The sequence below is a fragment of the Muscardinus avellanarius genome (genome assembly GCF_963383645.1).
Source record: "Muscardinus avellanarius genome assembly, chromosome: 4".
NCBI classification, from domain to species: Eukaryota; Metazoa; Chordata; class Mammalia; order Rodentia; family Gliridae; genus Muscardinus; species Muscardinus avellanarius.
This window is the reverse complement of record NC_137789.1, coordinates 748,327-774,314: the sequence shown is the minus strand read 5'-3', so window position 1 is coordinate 774,314 and position 25,988 is coordinate 748,327. Positions and strand designations below refer to the sequence as shown.

The following is a 25,988-nucleotide window of genomic DNA, read 5'->3' as shown; positions in this document are numbered from 1 at the left end:
GAACCTGTGTGATCCTCCTGTCTCCGCCTCCCAGGCGCAGGAATTACAAGCGTGTGCTACCACGCCCAGCTTATTCATTCATTTTTTTTAAATTTCAATTTTAATTTTAATTTTTTGTGGTATTGGGGATGGAACTTGAGGCATTTGCCCTCCAAGCTATACCCCCACACCTATTTTATTCTTTATTTTGAAACAGAGTCTCACTAAGTTTCAGACGGCCTAAGTTTGTGAGGCTGGCCTGAATCTGTGATCCTCCTGTCTCAGCTTCCCGAGTACTGGAATTACAAGCGTGCACTACCACGCCGGCTTTATTTTTTATTTTTATTCATTTATTTTTGAGACAGGGTCCTGTTAAGTTGCCCAGGCTGTCCTCAAATTTGCAATCCTCCTGCTTCAGCCTCCTAAGTCACTAGGATTACAGGCATGTACCACCACGTCCAACTCCAGCCCAATTTTGTATTTTATTTTGGGATAATGGCTTGCTAAATTGCCCAGGCTATCCTCAAACTTGCCATCCTCTTGCCTCAGCCTCCCAAGTCACTGAAATTATGGCAGGCACCAGTGCACTGGACAGGTGATGAGTTTTCATTCAACGTATATTCATTGGTTATCTACCTACACCAAACCAGGCCCCTTGCCGGATGCCGGGGTCTCCAGAGCAGCAGCACAATCATGGCCCCCACCGTCAAGCCAGTGGACAGCGCCAAGGAGCTCGGCGCACAGAACCCAGGAAAGTGCTACGGCACAGGACACTCCCACGAGGGAGGCCCCGCCTGCAGCAATTAACTTGCAGTGGGGAGAGACGGCTTTGCAGAGGAGGCAAGTCGAGAGCAAAGCTGGCCAGGCAGAATCCCAGGCCAGGGCAGGGCCTGTTCACAGGCTTGGGGACACGGAGAGCGAGCCTCTTAGAGCAGAGGGCAAAGAGGAGGACACAGCCTCTGACCTCACAATACCCAGGGCCTACTGGGCCAGCCTTGCAGAGTCTGGTACCCTCTTCCAGCCCGGGCAAGGCCCGGGGCCCTGGGCAGCCTCCAGGTGCAGTGCCCTTGTGGGCCGCACCCTCTCCGCTGCCCTGGGGCATGTCTCTACTCACCAGTTACGAGGGGCTTCGGCATCAGATAGAGAGGCTGGTGCGGGAGAACGAGGAGCTCAAGAAGCTTGTGCGGCTCATTCGGGAGAACCAGGAGCTCAAGTCTGCGATCAAGACTCAGGCAGGTGGCGTTAGCCTCGGCGGGATCGGAGAGACGGCTGCCAGCCCTGCCCAACGCCAGGGTAACTAGAGGGGGCGGGGTCCGAGGACAGCAGGGAGGGAAGAAAGGAGACGCTGTGCCAGGGTCTCGGAAATTATGGGAAGGCACAGAAAATGACAAACTTGGGGGACAGTGGCCCCACCAGGTGAAGAAAGTTGAGCGCAGAGGACCACAGGGTCCCAACCCCCTCACCTGGCCATGGCAGCCCACGCTCCATCCCTCAACAGAACACCCAAGCAGCACCATACACGAGTTCCCACCTCTGTAATCCAAATGTGCTGAGTCCAATATGTCAAGAAGCCTCAGCTCCCCCATCCCCGTCCCAGTCCCTCGCCTTGATGTCCCCTGGCACCCACCATCAGCACACCCATGCTCCGCGCTCTCCCCACTACTCTCTAGTTAGAGCCGGCCAGCCGGGAGGTAACTGACAACCCACATCTGGAAGGAGAGAAAAGGACGGAAGCTTGAGCTGGGAACTGTTAGCATGTGGTAGGAGCCCTGGGCTGGAGACGTTGAGAGAAGGGGGAGACAGAAGAACAGGCAAATAAGCCACACACAGAGGGCGCAGAAAGGAGTTGAAGGCCGGGCGTGGTGGGCACGCTTGTAATCCCTGCACCTGGGAGGCGGAGACAGGAGGATCCACAGGTTCGAAGCCAGCTGCGCTGTTTTAAGAGACCCTGTTTCCAAATTTCCAAATTAAAAAAACAAAACTATAAAATAGGTCTGGGAGTGTAGCCTGGAGATAGAAGGGTTTTCAGAAACCCCAGTACCACCACAAAAAAAAAAGTAGTTGAAGCGATGCTCTGCTTGTGTGACAGAAAGGAGGCAGGGGCTGAGAGCGAGCTGTGGGCGGTGGGAGCTCTCCCTGGAGATAGCACAGGGAGAAGGGCAGGGCCAGCAAGCTCCTGGGTGTGGCCACGGGAGTCTGTAGTTGGCACTGCGCGTTGACCAAGGGGGTGGGTATGTGCTAAAAGGCCGATGGCTGTTAGATCCACCCCCCTCCCTACGATGTCCTTCCTGTCCAAGACAGGCTCTCCACGTGCTCAGGACCAGCCCCCCGCTGCGTCACGGGCTGTGCTTGCCCTCCCTGCTGCTCCTCTCTTCTGCTCATCAGCAGTTGTGAGCTCTTCCTCTTCCCCAGAGGACGCTGCTTTCCAGTCTCGGCCTGTTTAAGAATTTCTGGCTTGGCAACAGATCCTGGTACTGCAGTCCTAGCAAGGTCCGGGGAAGCCCTAGGTACCACATTGTCCTCCATCTCTGCGGGCAGAGGCCGATAACCCTCCTCCAAGCCCCTCATCCTGAGGTCCCGAACTGGTCACTCGGCCCTCACTGGCTCAAATGACTATTCCCAAGCTCTGGGTTCAGGCCCTGCTCCTCCACCCTCTCCCAACCCACCCACAGCATGGCTTCAGCGCTCCACTAGAAGCAAAGAGCTCTTCAGAGGGTTCTATAGGCCCAACAAACACTAGAACTTGTCTCACTCCAAACTAGACATGTTTCTGAGAATGTGGGTCCTTGAGCCAGGACGCTAAGGCCCCTCTGGTCGGCATTCACTCCTCCACTGTCCTCTTCCCTGCTCCCCACGCCCTGGGTCCCCACCATCAGCCTGGCCCTAGGGGTGTGGCTTTCATTTCACCCATAGCCATCACAACCACACAGGCCCTTCCAGTTTTAAATGTCATTAATGAATGAGACAACAGACAGGGTGGTAAAAATAATACACACGGGGGAGGCACAGCATTTAAGAAATCTCAAGTTTAAGAAGTAGACTCTGGTTTCCCACTCCCAAGCAAGCCGTAGGTTTGATTCCCAAGAGAATCCTTGGACTACTTCAGATCTTCCCTTGCCAAGTGGAAGGGAAGAGTCAGGGAAGGCTCTGGGCAGGCACCAGAAAGCTGGTGCTAAAAGCAGAAAGGAACAGTCCAGGAGGAAGAGCAGATTTCACGAAGGCCTGCTTCCACAGGTTGCAGAAGGAAAGCTAGAGACGTGGGACTAACGCGCAGACTCCACGTGTGTGCGCATGTGTGGTGCGTGGCACAGAAGGACGTGGTGTGGGTGTGCTAGGTGACTGAGCTGAGTGGGATGTGTGTGAGCGTATGTGAGTGTGTGTGTGAACACGTGTGTATGTGAGTGCATGTGAGTGTGTGTGTGTGTGTGTGTGTGTGAATGCTTTTGGAGAATGGGCATGAACATGTGAGGGAATGGGTGCGTGTGCTTTGGGAGTAGTGTGCTAGCGGACTATACTCTGGCTGTGGTGTCCTTGCTGTGTATGTAACAGTGGACAAGACTGAGGCAGGAGACAGATTAAGGCTTGCTACGGTCACTCGGGGCCAATGACAGCATGAACTTCAAATGGAGAGAAATTTATTCAAGTTATTTAGTAAGAAAACAGACACCCTAACTGCTTGGATGTGAGGGGTGCTGAGCACCCAGAATATGTCGCTGCCCAGCTGAGATGACTGGACGACTTACGGCGCCCCTTCCTGAGAAAGCAGGGCTCAGGGTCCTGAGGCCCAGCAAGGGGACCCCCTACTGGTTCCTCACAGGACCTTTCTCCGTGCCTCCTCACCCTGCCTATCCCCCACCCCTTTCTAGGGCTGGCCTCCCTCAGGGAGTCAGGCTTTTCTGTTTGTTTTGTTGTGATTTCTGTGACACTGGGGATCGGACCCAGAATGTTTTACCTTGAGTGACATCCCCAAGCCTATTTTATTTTGAAATGGTGTCTCCCTAAGTTACTGGATGGTAGCCTCAAACCTGAGATCCTCTTGTCTCTGTGTCCCAAGGGCTGGGATTACAGGCTTTGGATTACTTCCTTTGATTTGCCCTCTTGAATGTGACCTTCATTCCCCTCTGTGGGCCCACCCTTCTCCCTTGTGTTCTGGTCTGGGGTTCTGACCCAACCCCATTTAGGAGAAACACCAAAGGAGATGAAGTTTGGGAGGCATAAGCAGGGCCTGGACACTTGGGCCATGGGTGCTCAAAAGCATGTGCACCAGGTCACTCTCAGTGCAGACAGGAAAACTAAGGGTGCGGAAGGAGGGTCAGGCCACATGCCGGCCCAGCACTCGAGGAGGTATTAGAATTCTGAATTCAAATCTGCCCTAGCTGGTCGTGGTGGCACAGGCTTGGAATCCCAGTACTTGGGAGGCTGAAACAGAAGGATCACAGGTTTGCAGCCAACCTCAGCTACTTAGTGAGGCCCTCCACAACTCCATGAGACCCTTTTCCAAAAATAAAAAATAGCCGGGCATGGTGGCCCACCCTTGTAATCCCCGCACTTGGGAGGCAGAGACAGGAGGATTGTGCAGGTTCAGAGCCAGCCTCACTGGCTGAAGAGACCCTGTTTCCAAATAAAAATATATAAAAAAAAAAGTAGGTCTGGGCTCGGAGGTAGAAGGGTTTCCGGGAACCCCAGTACCACAAAAATTAATTAATAATAAAAAATAAAGCCAAGCATGGTGGCGCATGCTTGTAATCCCAGCGTTCGGGGGCTGAGACAAGAGGATCACGGTTCACGGACAGCCTCAGCTACATAGCGAGGCCTTCTGTAACTTAGTGAGACCCTGTTTCAAAAATAAAGAATAAAAAACAGGGCAGGGGTGTAGCTCAGAGGTTGAATGCCCCTGGGTTTCATCCCCAGACCTGCAAAATAAATAAACAAACAAACAAACAAACAAATAAAATATAAAAAAATAAGCCAGGCTTGGTGGCATCCACTGTAATCCCAGTACTTGAAGGCTGAGATAGGAGGATAGTAAGTTCATGGCCAGCCTCAGCTACTTAGCGAGACCCTGTTTCAAAATTAAGAAAAAGTATATACTTGTAATCCCAACATTTGAGAGGCTGAGACCAGAGGATCACAATTCACAGACAGCCTCAGCTACTTAGGCCCTTAGCAACTCAGTGAAACCCTGTTTCAAAATAAAGAATAAAAAATAGGGCTGGGACTGTAGCTTGGAGGTAATATGTCCCTGGGTTCCACCCCCAGTATCACACGCACACAAAAAAATTAAGAATAAAAAATAGGGCCAGGCCGGGCGTGGTGGTGCACACTTGTAATCCCCGCACTTGGGAGGCTGAGAGAGGAGGATCACGCAGGTTCTAAGCCAGCCTCAGCTGGCTTAAGAGACCCTGTTTCCAAATAAAATATAAAATAGGTCTGGGAGTGTAGCCCGGAGGTAGAAGGCCCCTGGGTTCCAACCCCAATACCACCAAAAAAAAAAAAAAAAATAGGGCCAGGCATGGTGGCCCATGCTTGTAATCCCAGTACTTGACAGGCTGAGAAAGGAGGATCTCAGGTTCATGGACGGCCTCAGCTCCTTTGTGAGGCCCTCTGCAATTCAGTGAGACTCTTACAAAATAAAGAATAAAAAATGGTGCTGGGAGCCAGGCGTGGTGGCGCACACTTGTAATCCCAGCATTCGGGAGGCTGAGACCAGAGGATTGCAGTTTGCAGACAGCCTCAGCTACTTAGTGAGGCCCTCTGCAACTTAGTGAGACCCTGTTTCAAAATAAAGAATAAAATACAGGGCAGGGGTGTAGCTCAGAGGTCAAATGCCCCTGGGTTCCATCCCCAGACCCGCAAGAATAAAAAAATAGTGCTGGGGATGTTACTCAGAGGTAGAATGCCCCTGGGTTCAATCTCCAGCACCACAATAAGTAAGTAAGTAAGTAAATCAATCAATCAATGAATAAATAATAAATAAAGTGATACTTGAGGCAGTCTGGCTTTGGCAGACAGGGGACCTGGGGTGTCGTAGCTGGAGAGGGACATGGAGTCTGGAGCTTTGCAAGATGACAGAAGCCTGAGTTTGTTTATATATGAGAGAAACCAGGAGAGACTGAAAACACCCAAGGAAAGGGTACTTTCTGGGCGGTGCCCTGGACTGGAGGAAAAGCATCCTTCCACTGTCCTGGAAGGGAAGCAGAAGTGTGAAAGGCAGGTGGTGGGCAGCTGCGGGCCCCCACACCCAGGGCTTCCGGTTTCTCTTAGTGGAAGGGTGGAGTGGGGAAGGTGGGAAGCATGGCAGAGTGCAGATGTGAGGAGGGACTGGGGAAGTCTGTGTGACTACAGAGTGGGCTGAATGACACCGGTCTCCAGATCTACCAAGGCAGCAGACACCAACCTGACGCCTCCAGGAGCGCTTGGTGGCCTGGGGCAGGCGTGGGCACCGCAGGCAGATGGAGTACGGTTCAGCAAGAGTGCAGGCACCATAGGCTGTGCTGGTTGAGAAGGAAGTGGAAATCAGGAAGGCTGTTGTATGGGAAGAAAATAAAGAGGCCAGAGCACCAGCGATCTGGAAAGGCTCAAAGACCAGGTGGCCGGGAGTGATCTTCCAGACGAGGCAGAAGGTACAACTGTGCAGTCAGGGTGGCAGGAAATCAGTACACACTGGTCGCTGGCCAAATGAGCTTCACCAGGAAGACACAGGTGCCAAGAGGTTCAGAACTTGACCTACACACAAGGCAGGTGAAGGGAGAGCCAGGCAGGATTGACACTGCCTGAGGGCCGCGGGACTCACTGGGAACCCCGCCACGATGTCTCCAGGAGACACGGCCAGGCAGAGAGGCAAGGCTGCTGAAGCAGCAGAGGAGAGGAAATGAGGGCTGAGTGCCCAAGACTGTGGGGAAAACTGGCTGCTGCCCCCACTGCTCAGACCTGGCTCTCGCACATCTCCTGGTGACAGGCAGGCGGGCCAGACAGCAGTCGGCATGAGACAGGAGGCCAGGACGAGGCTGGGGCTGCGCGCTCTGGTCCCACTGCCTTGGCTCTCCAGTCCTCACGCCCCAAGCCCACCCCCTGGGCCAGCTCCTGCCGGTGGAGGGACAAGCTGGTGCGAGTTTCCTCCAGCAGGGGGCAACCTTCCCCTTTCTTCAGGAAGGACCTTTAAGACCGCTTGCCTCCCACCACCTCCCCACCCACTGGACTTGCCCGGTACCTAAGACCTGCCGGTGCCCCAGGGGCTCCGGCTCCTGCAAGAACCTGCCCCCACTCAAAACCCGTCCACCTGTCTTGGGACTCTGCCCATCAGGCCTCCCCCAGGAACCTCCCCTCGGACACCGCACTCAAACCTCGCCCTAAGGAGGGTGGAAGGCACACCCTGTAGTCCCACCGCTTGAAAGGCTGACAGGCCGGGCAAGGCGGCACGCTTGGGAGGCGGAGACAGGAGGATCAGGCAGGTTCGAAGCCAGCCGCGCTGGCTTAAGAGACCCTGTTTCCAAATAAAAATATAAAATAGGTCTGGGAGTGTGGCCCGGAGTTAGAAGGGCTTCCATGAACCCCAGTACCACCAAAAAAAAAAAAAAAAAAGGCTGAGACAGGAGGATCGCAGGTTCCACCGTATCAACATAAAAAAACAAAAGCGGCCGGGGGGGGGGGTAGTCAGTGGCAGAGCCCTGGGGTTCAGACCCAGTACCGCACCCCACCCCGGAGGACCCCGTCGGTCCTCTCCGTCCTCAGGGTCCCCGCCACGACCCTCCCTCCGTCCGTCCCCTCCCAGCGCCGCCGCGCTCACGCCGGGCGCCTCCCCGGGCCACCCGCAGGTCCCGCGCCGGCCCGCCCCACCCTCCTCTGCGCAGGACTCCCCAAGACCCCGCGGCCGCTCCCCGCCCTCTCCCCCGCCTCTCGAGGGTCGGCCTCCCTCCCCGACAACCTGGGCTTCCGGCTCCCGGCCCCGCCCACCGCCCCGTGGCCACGCCCATCCGGTCCCGCCCCTCTCGCGTGCGGCTCCGCCCCGCCCCGCCGGTCTCGCCCAGGGTCTGGCTCCGCCCCCGGGCCTGGCCCCGCCCCCGATGCCCGCCCGCGCGCTGGCCCCGCGGACCTCTGGATCCCGGCCGACTGTCCAGTGTCCTCCAGCCCCGGCCACTGCGCCAGGCAGCGCTGGCAGGCCCCAGCGCTGCCCTTGCAGGGGGAGGCCCGGCAGCGGCTTAGGGAGGGAGCCGGGAGTTGGAGCCCAGAGTTCAACCAAACAGTTCAAAACGGAGCCGGACTCGGGGAGCGCTCTTGTAATTCCAGTACTTGGGAGGCTGAAGCAGGGGGATCGCAGGTTCATGACCAGCCTCAGCTACTTAGGCCCTCTGCAACTTAGTGAGACCCTGTTTCAAAATAAAGAATAAAAAATCGGGCTGTGGCCGGGCGTGGTGGCGCACGCTTGTAATCCCAGCATTCGGGAGGCTGAGACCGGAGGATCGGGTTCGCCGGCAACCTCAGCTACTTAGTGAGGCCCTTCGCAACTCAGTGAGACCCTGTTTCAAATTAAAGAATAAAAACAAGGGCAGGGGGTGTGGCTTAGAGGTCGAATGCCCCCCCTCCCGGGTTTCATCCCCAGACCCGCCAAAAAATAAAAAATAAAATAAAGAATTAAAAATAGAGCAGGGGGTATAGCTCAAATGTCAAATGCCCCTGGGTTCCATCCTCAGATCCGTAAAAAAAGAAAGAAAGAAAGAAAGAAAGAAAGAAAGAAAGAAAGAAAGAAAGAAAGAAAGAAAAAAGAATAATAAAAATTAAAAAAAGAAAAATAGAATAAAAAGAATAAAAAATACAGCTGGGAATGTAACTTGGAGGTAGACTGCCACTGGGTTCAACTCAATTCCCAGTACAAAAAAAAAAGTGCAAAACAGGACCAACCTCAGGTGTAAATCTAAGACATTTACTTTTCTGTTTAACCTCAATTGTCTGAGATAACAAACCTTCCTGAATCCTAAACAATATTAATGTAGAAAATCTGAAATTCTCTGCCGGGCATGGTGGCGCACGCTTGTAATCCCAGCATTTGAGAGGCTGAGACAGGAGCATCGTGGTTCCTGGACAGCCTCAGCTCCTTAGTGAGGCCCTCTGCAACTCAGTGAGACCCTGTTTCAAAAAAAGAATCTAAAAATAGGGCTGGAGACCCAGTAAGACGCTGGGTTCTGGGCGGGGGTCGCGGGCTGGGCACGCCAGATGGGGCCCGGGTCGCGGGACTCTGGGCCCCAGGCAGAACTGCGAGTAGCACGCCAGACCCCTGGAGAAACCAGGCCCAGTAAGACGCTGGGTTCTGGGCGGGGGTCGCGGGCGGGGCACGCCAGATGGGGCCCGGGTCGCGGGACTCTGGGCCCCGGCCGAACTGCGCGTAGCACGCCAGACCCCTGGAGAAACCGGACCCAGTAAGACGCTGGGTTCTGGGCGGGGGTCGCGGGCTGGGCACGCCAGATGGGGCCCGGGTCGGCCCCGGCCGAACTGCGCATAGCACACCAGACCCCTGGAGAAACCAGGCCCAGTAAGACGCTGGGTTCTGGGCGGGGGTCGCGGGCTGGGCACGCCAGATGGGGCCCGGGTCGCGGGACTCTGGGCCCCAGGCAGAACTGCGAGTAGCACGCCAGACCCCTGGAGAAACCAGGCCCAGTAAGACGCTGGGTTCTGGGCGGGGGTCGCGGGCTGGGCACGCCAGATGGGGCCCGGGTCGCGGGACTCTGGGCCCCAGGCAGAACTGCGAGTAGCACGCCAGACCCCTGGAGAAACCAGGCCCAGTAAGACGCTGGGTTCTGGGCGGGGGTCGCGGGCGGGGCACGCCAGATGGGGCCCGGGTCGCGGGACTCTGGGTCCCGGCCGAACTGCGAGTAGCACGTCAGACCCCTGGAGAAACCGGGCCCAGAACAGAAAAAGATAAAGAAAAACATCGGAGAGGTGGTAAGAAAGCCGTCATGGATGCCAGGACACTGGAGATGCAGAAAAAACTTATCTAAATGCACTGGAACTTATGGAAAAATTCGCCATGAAAGAGGACTGCTATTTCTCTATATTGTTAAGAATCTCAGACATCACATATAAGGAGAGAGTTTAGCGGAGACCAAGGAGAAATGCGGTGTTGAAAGAGTTCTTCGCTATGGTGGTGGAGACTTGTATTCAGGAGAAGCAGAAACCGGATCTTACCAACTTTATTTTTTTGGAGAAATTACACCAAATGTCGAATGCTACCATCACGCATGCTTCGGAACACTGGACAACATTCAGAGTGGAAAAAGAGCCTGAGAAGGATTTGAAACGGTGGAGGCAGTGGCAATGCCAGTGGCCAATATTCGGGGGAGGCAGAGATCTGATACATTACAACTGGAACCTTTGAAATAATAACCACAGAGACAGTGATCGGAACCTGCTGAGGGGTTAGGCGGGCGCCGGGGCCAGTGGCCGACATCAGAGCTTGCTGTGAGGCAAGGCCACTACTGAGGCCTCCGTGGCCGGGATTGGAACCTGCAGAGGGGTTAGACCGATGCTGGGGCCAGCGAGGCCGGCATTGGAGCCTGCCATGATGCAAGGCTTGTGCTAGGGCCTCCGAGGTCGGGTCCGGAACTTGCTGAGGGGTTAGGCCGGTGCTGGGGTCAGCGAGGCCGGCATCGGAGCCTGCCGTGAGGCAAGGCCAGTGTTGGGGCCCCCGAGGACGGGACCGGAGCCTGCTGAGGGGTTAGGCCGGTGCTGGAGCCAGCGAGGCTGGCATCAGAGCCTGCCATGAGGCAAGGCCGGTACTTGGGCCTCCGAGGCCAGGATAAGAGCCTGCCGAGGGGTTAGGCTGGTGCTGGGGCTAGCGAGGCCGGCATCGGAGCCTGCCATGAGGCAAGGCCGGTACTGGGACCTCCGAGGCCGGGATAAGAGCCTGCCAAGGGGTTAGGCCGGTGCTGGGGCCAGCGAGGCCGGCATCGGAGCCTGCCGAGGGGTTAGGCCGGTGCTGGGGCCAGCGAGGCCGGCATCGGAGTCTGCCGTGAGGCAAGGCCGGTACTGGGGCCTCCGAGGCCAGGATAAGAGCCTGCTGAGGGGTTAGGCCGGTGCTGGGGCCAGCGAGGCCGGCATCGGAGCCTGCCTTGATGCAAAGCCAGTGCTGGGGCCTCCAAATCCGGGATCGGAGCCTGCTGAGGGGTTAGGCCGGTGCTGGGGCCAGCGAGGCTGGCATCGGAGCCTGCCTTGAGGCAAGGCCGTACTGGGGCCTCTGAGGCCGGGATCGGAGCCTGCCGAGGGGTTAGGCCGCTGCTGGGGCCAGTGAGGCCGGCATCGGAGCCTGCCGTGAGGCAAGGCCGGTACTGGGGCCTCCGAGGCCAGGATAAGAGCCTGCCGAGGGGTTAGGCCGGTGCTGGGGCCAGAGAGGCCGGCATCGGAGCCTGCCTTGAGGCATGACCAGTGCTGGGGACTCCGAGGCCGGGATCGGAGCCTGCCGAGGGGTTAGGCCGGTGCTGGGGCCAGCGAGGCCGGCATCGGAGCCTGCCTTGAGGCAAGGCCGGTACTGGGGCCTCAGAGGCCGGGATCGGAGCCTGCCGAGGGGTTAGGCCGCTGCTGGGGCCAGTGAGGCCGGCATCGGAGCCTGCCTTGAGGCAAGGCCGGTACTGGGGCCTCGAGGCCAGGATAAGAGCCTGCCGAGGGGTTAGGCCGGTGCTGGGGCCAGCGAGGCCGGCATCGGAGCCTGCCTTGAGGCAAGGCTGGTACTGGGGCCTCCGAGGCCGGGATCGGAGCCTGCCGAGGGGTTAGGCCGCTGCTGGGGCCAGTGAGGCCGGCATCGGAGCCTGCCTTGAGGCAAGGCCGGTACTGGGGCCTCGAGGCCAGGATAAGAGCCTGCCGAGGGGTTAGGCCGGTGCTGGGGCCAGCGAGGCTGGCATCGGAGCCTGCCGTGAGGCAAGGCCGGTACTGGGGCCTCCAAGGCCAGGATAAGAGCTTGCCGAGGGGTTAGGCCGGTGCTGGGGCCAACGAGGCCGGCAGCGGAGCCTGCCGTGAGGCATGACCAGTGCTGGGGCCTCCGAGGCCGGGATCGGAGCATGCCGAGGGGTTAGGCCGGTGCTGGGGCCAGCGAGGCCGGCATCGGAGCCTGCCGTGAGGCAAGGCTGGTACTGGGGCCTCCGAGGCCAGGATAAGAGCCTGCTGAGGGGTTAGGCCGCTGCTGGGGCCAGTGAGGCCGGCATCGGAGCCTGCCGTGAGGCAAGGCCGGTACTGGGGCCTCCGAGGCCAGGATAAGAGCCTGCCGAGGGGTTAGGCCGGTGCTGGGGCCAGAGAGGCCGGCATCGGAGCCTGCCTTGAGGCATGACCAGTGCTGGGGACTCCGAGGCCGGGATCGGAGCCTGCCGAGGGGTTAGGCCGGTGCTGGGGCCAGCGAGGCCGGCATCGGAGCCTGCCTTGAGGCAAGGCCGGTACTGGGGCCTCAGAGGCCGGGATCGGAGCCTGCCGAGGGGTTAGGCCGCTGCTGGGGCCAGTGAGGCCGGCATCGGAGCCTGCCTTGAGGCAAGGCCGGTACTGGGGCCTCGAGGCCAGGATAAGAGCCTGCCGAGGGGTTAGGCCGGTGCTGGGGCCAGCGAGGCCGGCATCGGAGCCTGCCGTGAGGCAAGGCCGGTACTGGGGCCTCCAAGGCCAGGATAAGAGCTTGCCGAGGGGTTAGGCCGGTGCTGGGGCCAACGAGGCTGGCAGCGGAGCCTGCCGTGAGGCATGACCAGTGCTGGGGCCTCCGAGGCCGGGATCGGAGCATGCCGAGGGGTTAGGCCGGTGCTGGGGCCAGCGAGGCCGGCATCGGAGCCTGCCGTGAGGCAAGGCTGGTACTGGGGCCTCCGAGGCCGGGATCGGAGCCTGCCGAGGGATTAGGCCGGTGCTGGGGCCAGCTAGGCCGGCATCGGAGCCTGCCTTGAGGCAAGGCCGGTACTGGGGCCTCTGAGGCCAGGATAAGAGCCTGCCAAGGGGTTAAGCCGGTGCTGGGGCCAGTGAGGCCGTCATCGGAGCCTGCTGTGAGACATTACCAGTGTTGGGGCCTCCAAGGTCGGGACCAAAGCCAGCTTAGGGGTTTGACCGGTTCAGGGGCCAGCAAGACCAGAACTGGGTCCTCACATGAGGCAAGGCCGCTGCTTGAGCCAGCGAGGTCTGGATCAGTCCACTGAGTAGCCAGGCCACTACTGGGACCATCAGGAGTGGGATTGGTACTTGCAACGCAGCATGCACAGAGAAATATCGCAGAAAATATAAATCAGACGCTTCTCTTAATCAGCAATAACTAGGAGGAAAAGGGCAACAGGAAGAGGTTGAGCTATAGAAAGGGCCCTATAGTGAAGCAACTAATGTGACCAATCAGAGGGTATGTAATACTGGAGGACGGAGCCTCTTTAAAACGCAGGAGGTACATAAACAAATGTATCAAAGTAAATCACCAAAGAAGTGTGGGATGGAGGGAGGGGGAGGGAATGGGACGGGGGCTGGAGGAGGGCTAATTGGATGATGTGTGCTTGTATATCCTCTCAAGTCTTGTACTCCAATGTGATTGATATATGACTACAATGCACCAATTTAAAAAATAAATTAATTAAAAAAAAATAAAAAAATAAAAAATAAAAAAAATAAAAATAGGGCTGGGGCTGAAGCTCGGAGGTAGAATGCCCCTGGGTTCCATCCCCAGAACTGCAAAAAAAAAAAAAAAAAAAAAAAAAAAAGAATTTCCAGCACTATACCGAACAGGAGCAGTGAGAGTGGCCATCGTTGTCTTGTTCCTGATTTTAGAAGAAATGCTTTCAGATTTTCCTCATTCGCGATGATGCTGGCTTTTGGTTGGTCACATGTAACTTTTATGAAGTTGAGGTAAACTCCTCCTGTTCCTAAGTCCCTTCAGCTTTTTTGTTTTGTTTTGTTTAGTGTTGAGAATTGAACCCAAGAGCATTCTGACCCTAAGCTACACCCTCCAGCTCTTTTTATTTTTATTTTAAAAGAGGGTCTCACTAGGTTGCTGAGGCTGGTCTTGAAGCTGTCATCCTCCTGTCCCAGCCTCTCAAGTACTGAGATTATAGGCACGGGCCATCTGACTCATCCTCTTCAGTATTGAATGAATGATTGGGTAGTTGATTTTTTTGGACTGCTTTTTCTACATCTATTGAGAGATCATGTGATTATATATATATATATTTTTTTTTTCAGTACTGGGGATGAAATCCAGGGGCATTCTACCTCCAACCTACACCCAGCCCTATTTTTTATTATTTATTTATTTATTTATTTATTTATTTATTTATTTTTGGTGGTACTAGGGGTGGAACCCAGAGGCTTCCTACATCTGGGCTATACTTCCAGACCTATTTTCTATTTTATTTGGAAACAGGGTCTCACTAAGTTGCTGAGAGCCTCACTAAGTAGCTGAGGCTGGCTTCGAACCCGTGGGATCCTCCTGTCTCAGCCTCCCAAGTGCAGGGATTACAAGTGTGCGCCACCACGCCTTGCTTTTATTCTTTATTTTGAAACAGGGTCTCATTGAGTTGCAAAGGAACTCACTAAGTAGCTGATACTGTCCACAGACTGTGATCCTCCTGTCTCAGCCCCCCAAATACTGAGTTTGCAAGCGTGCACCACCATGCCCGGCTAGATTATGTGATTTTTGCCCATAGTTTTATTTATGTAGTGGATTACATTTGTTGATTTGTGTATGTTAAGCAAGCCTTGCATCCCTGAAATGAAACATAATTTATCATGGTGTACTATCTTCTTCTTGTTTTTTGTCTTTGTTTTTGTTTCTTTGGTCCTGGGGATGGAACCAAGAACCCTTCAGGCTAAGCCCCTAAGCCTATTTTATTTTTTTATTTGGAAACAGGGTCTCACTAAGTTGCTGAGAGCCTCACTAGGTTGCTGAGGCTGGCTTCGAACCTGCGATCCTCCTGTCTCAGCCTGCCAAGCGCGGGGATTACGAGCATGCCCACCGCGCCCGGCTCCGTAGTGTGTTTTTGAATGCGAATTGTAGTATTTTATTAATGATTCTCGCATCTGTGTTCATCAGGATGTCAAGTTCTAGTTTCGGTCCATAATGTCTCCTTATCTGATTTTGGTGTCGGAGTTCTACTGCCTTCATGAATGAAAGAAAAGTGTCCCCTTTTTTCTTTCATGTTACAATCTGAGGAGCATTGGCATTACTTCCTCTTTGTGTGTATGTAATAATTCTTTTTTGTTGTTTTTTTTTGTGTGTGGGGGGGGTCTGGGAATGGAACCCAGGAGCATTCGACCTCGGAGCTACACCCCCTGCCCTATTTTTTATTCTTTATTTTGAAACAGGGTCTAACTGAGTTGCCGAGTGCCTCACTAAGTAGCTGAGGCTGTCAGTGAACCCGTGATCCTCCTGTCTCAGCCTCCCAAATGCTGGGATTACAGGCGTGCGCCACCACGCCCAGCTTGTGTGTAAAAATTCTGATCTTAATTATTTCCTGCTCTGTACTTTTTTGGAATTAGTTTGCTCTTGGGTTGCAACATTAGGTTATTTATTTCTTTGCTTGTTTTGTTTTGTGTTTTTCTTTTTTTCTTTCTCATTTTCTTTCTTTCTTTCTTTTTTTTTTTTTTTTTTTTTTTTTTGGTGGTACTGGGGGTGGAACCCAGAGGCTTTCTACCTCCAGGCTACACTTCCAGACCCATTTTATACTTTATTTGGAAACAGGGTCTCACTAAGTTGCTGAGAGCCTCACTGAGTAGCTGAGGCTGGCTTCGAACCTGCGCGATCCTCCTGTCTCAGCCTCCCAAGCGCGGGGATTACAAGCGTGCGCCACCACACCTGGCCATTATAAATAACATTAGGTTATTTATTTCTTTGCTTGTTTTGTTTTGTGTTTTTCTTTTTTCTTTTTCATTTCTTTTTTTTTTTTTTTTTTTTTTTTCGGTACTGGGGATGGAACCCAGGGGCATTCTACCTCTGAGCTACATCCCAGCCCTATTTTTTATTTTTTATTTCGAAACTGGGTCTCACTGAATTTCAGAGGGCCTCACTAAATAGCAAGAAAAAAAGTGTATTGTAAACTGGATGTGGTGGCACACACCTATAATCTGAGTACTTGGGAGGCTGAGACAGGAGGATTGCAGGTTGGTAGCCAGCCTCAGCTACTTAGTGAGACTTTGCTTAAAAATAAAGAATAAAAAAATAGGGCTGACGCCGGGCGTGGTGGCGCACACTTGTAATCCCTGAGCTTGGGAGGCGGAGACAGGAGGATCACGCAGGTTCGAAGCCAGCAGTGCTGGCTTAAGAGACCCTGTTTCCAAATTTAAAAAAGTATAAAAATAGGTCTGGGAGTGTAGCCCGAAGTAGAAGGGCTTCCAGGAACCCCAGTACCACCTAAAAAAAAAAATTAGGGCTGAAAGCTGGGCCTGGTGGCACATGCTTATAATCCCCGCGCTTGGGAGGCTGAGACAGGAGGATCACACAGGTTCAAAGCCAGCCTCCACTACTTAGTGAGGCTCTCAGCTACTTAGTGAGACCCTGTTTCCAAATAAAGTATAAAATAGGCCTGGAAGTATAGCCCGGAGATAGAAAGCCCCTGGGTTCCACCCCCAGTACCACAAAAAAAAATATATATATAGGGCTGAGAGATCCAGGTGTGCTGATGCACCCTGAGACCGGAGGATCGCGGTTCGCAGACAGCCTCAGCTACTTAATGAGGCCCTCCGCAACTTAGTGAGACCCTGCTTCAGACACACTTTTTTTTTTTTTTTTTTTGGTGGTCCTGGGGTTCCTGGAAGCCCTTCTACCTCCGGGCTACACTCCCAGACCTATTTCACACTTATTTATTTGGAAACAGCGTCTCCTAAACCAGCACGGCTGGCTTTGAACCTGCGCGATCCTCCTGTTTCTGCCTCCCAAGTGCGGGGATTACAAACGTGCGCCACCATTCCCAGCTAGTGAGACCCTGTTTCAAAAATAAAAAAAGAAGCCAGGTGTGGTGGCGCACGCTCGTAATCCCAGCATTTGGGAGGCTGAGACCTGGAGGATCGCAGTTCGCGGACAGCCTCAGCTACTTAGTGAGGACCTCTGCAACTTAGTGAGACCTGGTTTCAAAATAAAGAATAAAAAATAGGGCAGGGGGTATAGCTCGGAGGTCAAATGCCCCTGGGTTCCATCCCCAGACCCGCAAAAAAAAAAAAGAGCCCAGCATGGTGGCACATGCTTGGAGGCTGAGACAGGAGGATCACAGTTTGCAGACAGCCTCAGCTACTTAGTGAGGCCCTCCGCAACTTAGTGAAACCCTGTTTCAAAATAAAGAATAAAAAAATCGGGCTGTGGCAGGCGTGGTGGCGCACACTTGTAATCCCAGCATTCGGGAAGCAGAAACGGGAGAATCGCAGTTCGCAGACAGCCTCAGCTACTTAGTGAGGCCCTTCGCAACTCAGTGAGACCCTGTTTCAAATATAAAAAGGACTAAAAAATCAGGCTGTGGGTGTAGCTTGGAGGTAGAATGCTCCTGAGTTCAATCCATGGTACCACACACAAAAAAAGTGTATTATAGTTGTTGATAGTGTATGCCTATAATCCTAGTAGTTTGGAGGTCAAAACAGGAGGATTGCAGGTTCAAAGTCAGTCTTAACAATTTAGCAAGGCTCTCAGCAACTTAGCAAGACCCTGTTACCAAATAAATCAAATTTGGCTGGGGATAGAGCTTAGAGGTAGAATGCCCCTGGGTTCAGTCCCCAGCAGCACACACACACAGCATATTGTACATTCTCCACCTTTTATTTCTTTACACTGTACCAGCTATTCCCCCACCCATGTTTTTGTGTGACTCCTATGGTTTTTCTTGCTGTTGATTTCTAATTTCAATACATTATAATCGGAAAAGAAGCAAGAGATTATTTTCCAGCTGAGGTAGAATGTCCCTGGAACCTTCCCCAGTACAAGTAAGAATAATAATGATAATAAATTTTATAAAACAGAGGCTAGAGACGCAGTTCAGAGATAATGTTCCTAGGTTCAATCCCCAGGACCACACACACACACACACACACACACACACAATGTGTATTCACAAAACCTTTCTCTGCACTCTGTATCTCCTGGTATCTGTGCCTTCCCAAACCAGCCATTTAAGTGAAGTCTCCTCTGGATTTCATGGAGAATAGGCTCCCAGTCTTCTACCCATGGGGCACAGAGCTGGGTCCAACCACCCTCAGGCGCCTGCATTCCCACTTAGGAAGATGGTGAGGGCCTGGCCACGGAGGCTCAGCCTGTTGCGCTGACAGCCAGAGGTCCTACCCAGTGGGGCTCATCTCCACCATAGGAGGCGCAGGCGCCCTCTCCCTGCAAGGGACCAGAGGGCCACCTGGCCTCCTGGGAGTCCACCAGGAGACCCTCCTCTTCTGAGTGAGGGGCCGGCAGCTCTATGCAGTGGCACTGTTGAGAGAAGTGTCCTGCAGCATTCCGTGGCTTGATAGCAGGCAGGCAGAGATGGAAGTTTTTAACCAAAACTCTGGGCCGGACAGGAGACCTTGGGGACTGAGACCAGAGCGCAGACGCAAGGAAGGGCCTCTGCTGCCCCTCAAGTCCTCTCGGGGCGAGGGCACACTCATCCTGCCCACCCACGCAGCGAGGCTCAGAGCGGTCGGGCCATCTCCTCTGCGGGGCGCGGGGCCCTTGGCTGTCTCCCCTTGCTTCTGGCAGGACCCGCCCTCCAGGGACTCAGTCCTCTCTCTGTGTTCCCCAGGTGTCTTCCTGCCCCAATCCCCAGCAGCGGCCAGCGAACCAGGCCTGGAAGAAATGGGGATGATGGCCCTGGCACCCCTGGCTGACATGCTGAGCAGCCCGCAGCCCATCCCCGCGGGGGGCTCCTTCCTGAACCCCCTGCAGGGCCCTCTCAGCACGCTTCTGCCCAGCGCAGTCCCCACGTCACAGAACAGCCCACTCACCAGCATCCTGACCGGCCCCCTGAGCAGCCACCTGGCAGTTGCCCAGGGGGGCACCCTGGGCCTGCCTTCCACTGGCCCGCTGAGCAGTCACCTGGCCAGCCCCATGGCCGTTCCCCCGGGGGCCACCCTCACCAACTCTCTGGGCCTGACTTCCACCGGCAGCCTGACTCCAAGCAGCCCCCTGGTGGGCCCCCTGGCTATGTCTCAGAGCAGCCCCCTCATGGCCCCCCTGGCAGGCCCAGTGTCCGTCTCTCTGAGCAGCCCCCTGCTCACCTCCACAGCTGCCCCTCTAGGTGTCTCTCAGAACCTTCTGGCTAACCCCATGGGCGGCCTGATGATGCCAGAGGTCCCGAGGGTGCGGCTGGCAGAGCCGCCCCATGGAGCACCCCCTGGGTCCCAGTCCTCAGCCACCACGGGGCCTGCTGCCAACACCAAAGGTAATGGGTGCAAGGTGGGGGCCACGGGTGCCCGGGCAGCCAGTCCCCATACCCGTCCTCACTCACTCTTGCCCTCCTCTCGTTCCTGTCCCCCCAAACCACCAGTCGCTCTCTCCAGCGACCACCCCCAGCAGGCCCCGGACCCAGAGCCCCTCGGCATGGCATTTGTGGGTGCGCCCCTCCAGACCTCCACCCCTGTGGGCATCATGGTCACACCTGGTGCCACAACAGCCTTCTCCTACGGTACCCCGGATACCCGAATCCAGTCCGGTGTCCCCCAGGGACAAATGGTCCCTACCTGTATCCCTGCCCGCCCCGCTGGCACAGTCCTCAGCTCTGCCCCCACCTCCGCCCCCCAGACTGCCACCCACTGTGCCCCCTCTAGCACCCACCACTCCCCCTCCCGAGCACAGCACTCCCCCACTCGGCCCCTGCCAGCCCCCCACTCTCCTCCACGCAACCCCCACTCCCCGCCTCGCACCTCGTCCTCCCCGGCCTCAGTGAACGACGGCCGGGGTCCACGTGCCACGGACACGCCTCGGAAGAGCATCGTGGATTTGGACCGGAAGATCACCCACCGCAAGCCCAGCAAGTTCTCTGACAGCGGCCGAGGTCGGTGGCCCAGAGAGGCTCGGCAGGGGCCCCGAGGCTGTCTCAGCCCCTGCCCAGACCCTACCCCACCCTCTGGCTGCTCAGCTGCGACCCTCTGTCGTCTCCAGACTCGAAGCAGCTGGCCTGGGAGAGGCTTGTGGGGGAGATCGCCTTCCAGCTGGACCGCAGGATCCTGTCCAGCATCTTCCCAGAGCGTGTACGACTCTATGGCTTCACTGTCTCCAACATTCCAGAGAAGATCATCCAGGTGTGTGGCTGCCCATCTCCCACACCCTGCCCTCCACTGAGGCTGAGCTGCTGGACTCCACGGGCACCCTGGGATGGCGGCGCCCCGTGCTCAGTCCAGGAAGCCAGCAGATGCCCCAGGGCTTGTGCAGTGGGAGCCCCAACCCCAGGGCTCCCCAGAGAAGGGGGGGGGGACTCCAAGCACAGGCAGCTGAGCTGCTCTGCCACAGAGATGGCCCCTGGGTTGCAGCCTGGTCCCCAGGGCCCAAGAGTGTCACAACCCTCCCCAAACTGAGTGTCGCGCCCAGCTTCAGGTTTCTTTTTAATGTGTCCGAATTTTCAACCTCGGTCCTTGTTTGTACTCTTCATGTCTTAAGGAACCCTTCCCTACCAGGAGATCCTGAAAGCATTCTGTGTTTTCCGTACCCTAATTGCTCCGTATTTTCTCCTCCGGGCAGTTTAGCCACGTGGCCGCTGGCCCTCCTGTGACTATGGCGATGGGGTGAGGTGGGGCAGCCCCTCTCCTGCCCACGGAGCGCTCCTTGTCCAGCTCCAAAGGCCAGCGGCCCACTAGGTTGGGATAACCCAAGGGCAGCGTGTAGAAAGAGCGCAGGGCACCAAGCCTACTAGCGTGCCCTACGGGCCAGCTTCCCGGGGCTCGGAGCCGTAAGAGCCCAGCGTGGCCAGCCAAGGGGCGCCCCGCACCTGACATGGTCCCTCTCTAGAATCCATGTGGGTTCTTGGTCTGCCCTGCCCGCCCCGCCTTCATCGGGAGGCAGCCCCGCCTAGCTCTTCTCCCCCGCAGCTTGGCTCCTCTGGCTTCAATGAGTTTTCATATTGGCTCATCCAGGAGAAACCTGGATCAAATTTTGTGTAGCAGCTGGGCATGGTGGCGCACGCTTGTAATCGCACTACTTGGGAGGCTGAGACAGGAGGATCACAGGTTCGCAGCCAGCCTCAGCAAATAAGTGAGGACCTCCACAACTTAGTGAGACCTTGTTTCAAAATAATAAAATGGGGCTGGGGGTATAACTCAGAGGCAGAACACTCCTGGGTTCAATCCCCAGTTCCACTCACACATACACAAAAGATTGTATGGCTTTTCGCTGACTTACAGATTAGACTGCATTGATTTATAGATTACACATCTCTGTATTACTTATTCTTTGTGGTACTGGGATTGAGACTAGGGATTGTAGCCTGAACTACATTCCTAGCTTTTATTTTTATTTTCAAGACAAGGTCTCACTAAGTTGCCCAGGCTGGCCTTGAACTTGTGATCCTCCCGAGGAGCTGGAATCACTAGCATGCATATACCATTGTGCCCAGCTTAATGTATCCTTAGGATGTCAGTTATTCCTGTCTCTAAGCCCTGTAATCTGATGTCTAGTTGACAAATACTGTATTGTGTGTGTGTGTCACACACACACACACACACACACACACACACACACACACACACCAGGGACTGAACCCAGAGGCATTTACTTCTGAGCTAAACCCTCCGCCCAATTTTATTTCTTATTTGGAAACTAAGTTGCAGAGGGCCTTGATAAATTGTCAAGGCTGGCTTTGAACCTGAGATCCTCCTGTCTCAGCCTCCCAAGTACTGGGATTACAAGTGTGTGCCACCATGCCTGACTAAGACTATGCTTTATTATAAGCAAAAGTCAAGGTTTGCCAGGCATGGTGGGACATGCCTGTAATTCCAGTACTTGGGAGGCTGAGACAGGAGGATCACAGGTTTAAGGACAGCCTCAGCAAGTAGTGAGACTCTCTTAACCTAGCAAGACCCTGTTTCAAAAATAAAAATAAAGTAGGGCTTGGGGAGTAGCTCAAAGGTAGAATGCCCTGGGGTTCAACCCCCAGTACCACACACACAAGGACTGGAGGTGTAGAGTGCAGCTCAAACGTAAAATGCCTCTGTGTTCAATCCCCAGTACAAACAGTAGTCTGGTTCTTGATAAATGAGATATTTAACTAAGCTATTTAAGATACAGAAAAAGGCCAGGCGTGGTGGCCTTGGGAGGCTGAGACGGGAGGACGGCAGGGTCATGGCCAGCCTTAGCAACTTGTGAGGCCCTCCGCAACTTAGTGAGAACCTGCTTCAAAATAAAAGGTAAAATAGGGCAGGAGGTATAGCTCAGAGGTAGAATGTCCACAGGGGTTCCATCCTTAGTCACACACACACACACACACACAGGATTTCTATTGTTGGAAAATGGATGTGTATAACAGGGCGTGGTGGCCCACACCTATAATCCCAGTATTTGGGAGGCTGAGACAGGAGGATTACAAGTTCAAAGATAGCTTCAGCAATTTAGTGGGACTCTGTTTCAACAATTAAAACATAAATAAACAGGGCTGGGATGTAGCTTAGAGGCAGAATGCCCCTGGGTTCAATCATCAGGACCAAAAGAAAAAAAAAGAAAAAGAAAATGTCTGTGTAAGTGGGAGATGAGATGCCCAGGGACCTTTGATGCAGGGCCGTCTGTGCTGCCCCCTTCACGGCGCTCTTCACCCTTGGCATGGAAGCTATTGTTTGGGCTTTGGACTTGACAGTTCCAGCACCAACGGGCAACTCTTTTTTTTTTTTTTTTGGTGGTACTGGGGTTCCTGGAAACCCTTCTACCTCCGGGCTACACTCCCAGACCTATTTTATATTTTTATTTGGAAACAGGGTCTTTTAAGCCTGCACGGCTGGCTTCGAACCTGCGCGATCCTCCTGTCTCCGCCTCCCAAGCGCGGGGATTACAAGCGTGCGCCACCACGCCCAGCCGGGCAACTCTTTAGGAAAGAAGGAAAGATCAACGCATATGGGTGGCATTTCTCTCGGGTCTGTGGACATCCACGTTAGCGTGGTAGCCACTGTGCCATGCGTGCGCCTTGCACTCACCAAGACACTAGTTATTCTGCCCAAGAATCCCCATCACCAATTCCAAACCCACTGGCCCCTTCTCCTATCAGCAGTGCCCAGGCCTTTGGCGATAATATCCCTGCTGATCAAGCACAGAGACCCTCCTCCCTCCTAGAGCCCACCTGCAGGGCGGGAGCTTTCCCGACCTGACTGGCACCCGGGCTGGCGCTCTGTGGGGTCCACTGTGGCTGGCTGAGCTCTGACCACCTCTGGGAATCAGGTTTGCCCTGGTCTCAGGCAGTGGCCTGCCTGGCGGGTCATCTGTGGATTCCCATCGCATCGAATTCCACTTTGTCCAGCTCCCCCCCAGTACTGGGGCTGGAACCCAGGGGCACTGTGCCTCCTAGCTACGCCCCAGCCCTATTTTTTTGGTCTTTTTAGTTTATTTATTTATTTATTATTTATTGTGGTACTGGGGTGGAACCCAGAGACTTTTCTACCTCCAGGCTATACTCCCAGACCATATATATATATATATACAAACATACATACATACACACACACACACACACACACACACACACACATACATATACTTTTATATACTTTTTAAAATACTTCCAACAGGGTCTCACTAAGTTGCTAAGAGCCTCACTCAGTAGCTGAGGCTGGCTTCGAACCTGTGCTATCCTCCTGTCTCAGCCTCCCAAGCACTGGGATTACAAGCGTGCGCCACCAAGCCCGGCTCCCCTGCCCTATTTTTTATTCTTTATTTTGAAACAGGGTCTCACTGAGTTGCAGAGGGCCTAAGTAGCCGAGGCTGTCCGCGAACCGTGATCTCTGTTCTCAGCCTCCTGAATGCTGGGATTACAAGCATGCACCACCACGCCGGCTTCTTTATCATATCTTATATCGTCCAAATTGTTAGGCATATTTGTTTATTTCTTGGATTGTGCTCTACCTCTGAGCTATACTCTCAGCCCTTTTTTTAAATTGCTTGGGGGAAGCACGGGGCCTGGCTGTGGCCTCTCCCTCCAGCTCCCTACCCTAGAACTCCTCGGGCTCCTCTTGCCCACATCCTCCCCCACCTGTGTGCTCCAGCGGCTGACGGCCGCTCTCCCCACAGGCCTCCCTGAACCCCAGCGACCACAAGCTGGACGAGGAGCTGTGCCAGACACTCACGCAGCGCTACGTGAGCACCATGAACAAGCTGCAGAGCCTGGGCTACAACGGGCGCGTGCACCCAGCGCTCACGGAGCAGCTGGTGAACGCTTACGGCATCCTGCGGGAGCGGCCCGAGCTGGCGGCGTCCGAGGGCGGCTCCTACACCGTGGACTTCCTGCAGCGCGTGCTGGTGGAGACCGTGCACCCGAGCATGCTTACCGACGCGCTTCTGCTGCTCTCCTGCCTCAACCAGCTGGCTCACGACGACGGCAAGCCCATGTTCATCTGGTGACGCCGCGCCCGGCTGGCCCAGGCTCACTCTGCCCCACACCTCTGTACATGGCCATTAAAGCTTCCCAAGACCTACTACTGAGCCCACGTCTCGCTCCTGGACACTGCTGCCTTCTCTGGAGTGGCTTCCCAGGCCCCTGCCTACCCCAGGGGGAAGGCCACACCCACACGGGGCCCTTGGAAAGGAGCTCGGCAGCTGTCTGGCTGGTGGGGGGGTTGGTTAGAAGGCCCCCAGCTTCCCTTCTGTGGGTGATGGGAACGGCAAGAACAAGCTCTGAGACTTGGAGCAACAGCAGGAGTCAGGAAAGAATGGAGCAGGCAGACGGGCGTCCTCCCTCGGCTAGGCAAGGCCCAGGGGCCCAGGGAGGAGGCCCTTCCCGGCAGAAGGGCAGCAGAGGGAGGAAAGGCAGAAGAAAACAGCTTCTGCCGGGCGTGGTGCACACACTTGTAAGCCCAGCATCTGGGAGGCTGAGACAGGAGGGTCAGGGTTTGAGGACAGCCTCAGCTACTTCGTGAGGTCCTTTGCAACTCAGTGAGAGCCTGTTTCAAAATAAAGAATAGAAAATAGGGGTGTGGCTCGGAGGTAAAATGCCTCTAGGGTCAAACAAACAGTACCAAGGCTAGGATATAGCTTAGTGATAGAGGGCCCCTGGGTTCTACCCTCAGTACCACACGGAAAAAAAGAAGAAAATCATAGCTTCACCCAAACCTGGGCAGGTGCAGCCAGGAAGCCGGCAGCAGTCCCTTCCCAAGATGCCCAAGGTCCGGAGAGAAAAGTCTTCACAGGGAACAGACAGCTGGGGTGGGAGGCAGGGGCTGGGGGTTGCCTGTGTGAGCTGGGCTGCTGGAGGTTATCTGTAGACACAGGGCACGAGCAGTGGGTAGGGAAGGAAGCTGAGGCGCAGGCCAGGATGGGTGGGGTTCAGGAAGAGGCAGGACAGTGTGGGAGGGAAGGTGCAGGCCAGCGCCCCTGGAGGGTGGGCCAGGAGGGCGCCCAGGTGCGGGACCCGGAGCACCAGTGCTTACCAATGTGGGGCCAGCCCGGCCAGGCGAAGCCCCCGCGCTCCTTCACCTCCCTGGCTCCCTGGGTGAAGGGCAGCGACGACCCAAACCTGCGGGGCGACCTTATGACTCAGCTGAGGACAGGGACTAGGAAGTGGGAGTCCAAGGGGTACCAAGCGGAGCCTGTGAGCACCGGGCACACGGTCGTGGGAACCAGCAGAAGCAACGGCAGAGGGCCCCGGCCCCGGGCGGCTGGCTCGCGAGCCTCGGTGAGCGGCCTCCCGGGCAGAACCAACGGTCCCGCCCCCTGGGAAGCTCCTTGGGGTAGGGTCACGGAGCGCCCACTACGGAGGGCCAGCCTCTGGGGGCCGTGTGCGGTGCTGGGCCGCTCGCGTCTGTCTCCCCTCGGTCTGCCCTCTGGACCGGGCGGGCCTGGGCGGCGGGGGGGGCGGCGGGCGTGGTGGCGGAGGCAGGAGCCCTCCCCGCCCGAGCGCTCAGCTCCCAGCAGCGCCGAGCCCGCC

At 55.4% G+C, this 25,988-nt stretch overlaps 1 protein-coding gene across 1 annotated transcript; it reads left to right on the top strand.

Annotated features, from left to right (window-relative positions):
• Positions 1-905: 905 nt before the first annotated feature.
• On the top strand, positions 906-24,466 carry SPATC1 (spermatogenesis and centriole associated 1; the record flags this gene model as incomplete). Its single annotated transcript, XM_080693651.1, has 5 exons — positions 906-1,272; positions 18,678-19,316; positions 19,422-19,928; positions 20,036-20,175; positions 24,137-24,466. Exons 1-5 carry the CDS (start codon positions 1,080-1,082, stop codon positions 24,464-24,466), a joined length of 1,809 nt encoding a protein of 602 aa, XP_080549777.1. The 5' UTR covers positions 906-1,079.
• Positions 24,467-25,988: the final 1,522 nt, after the last annotated feature.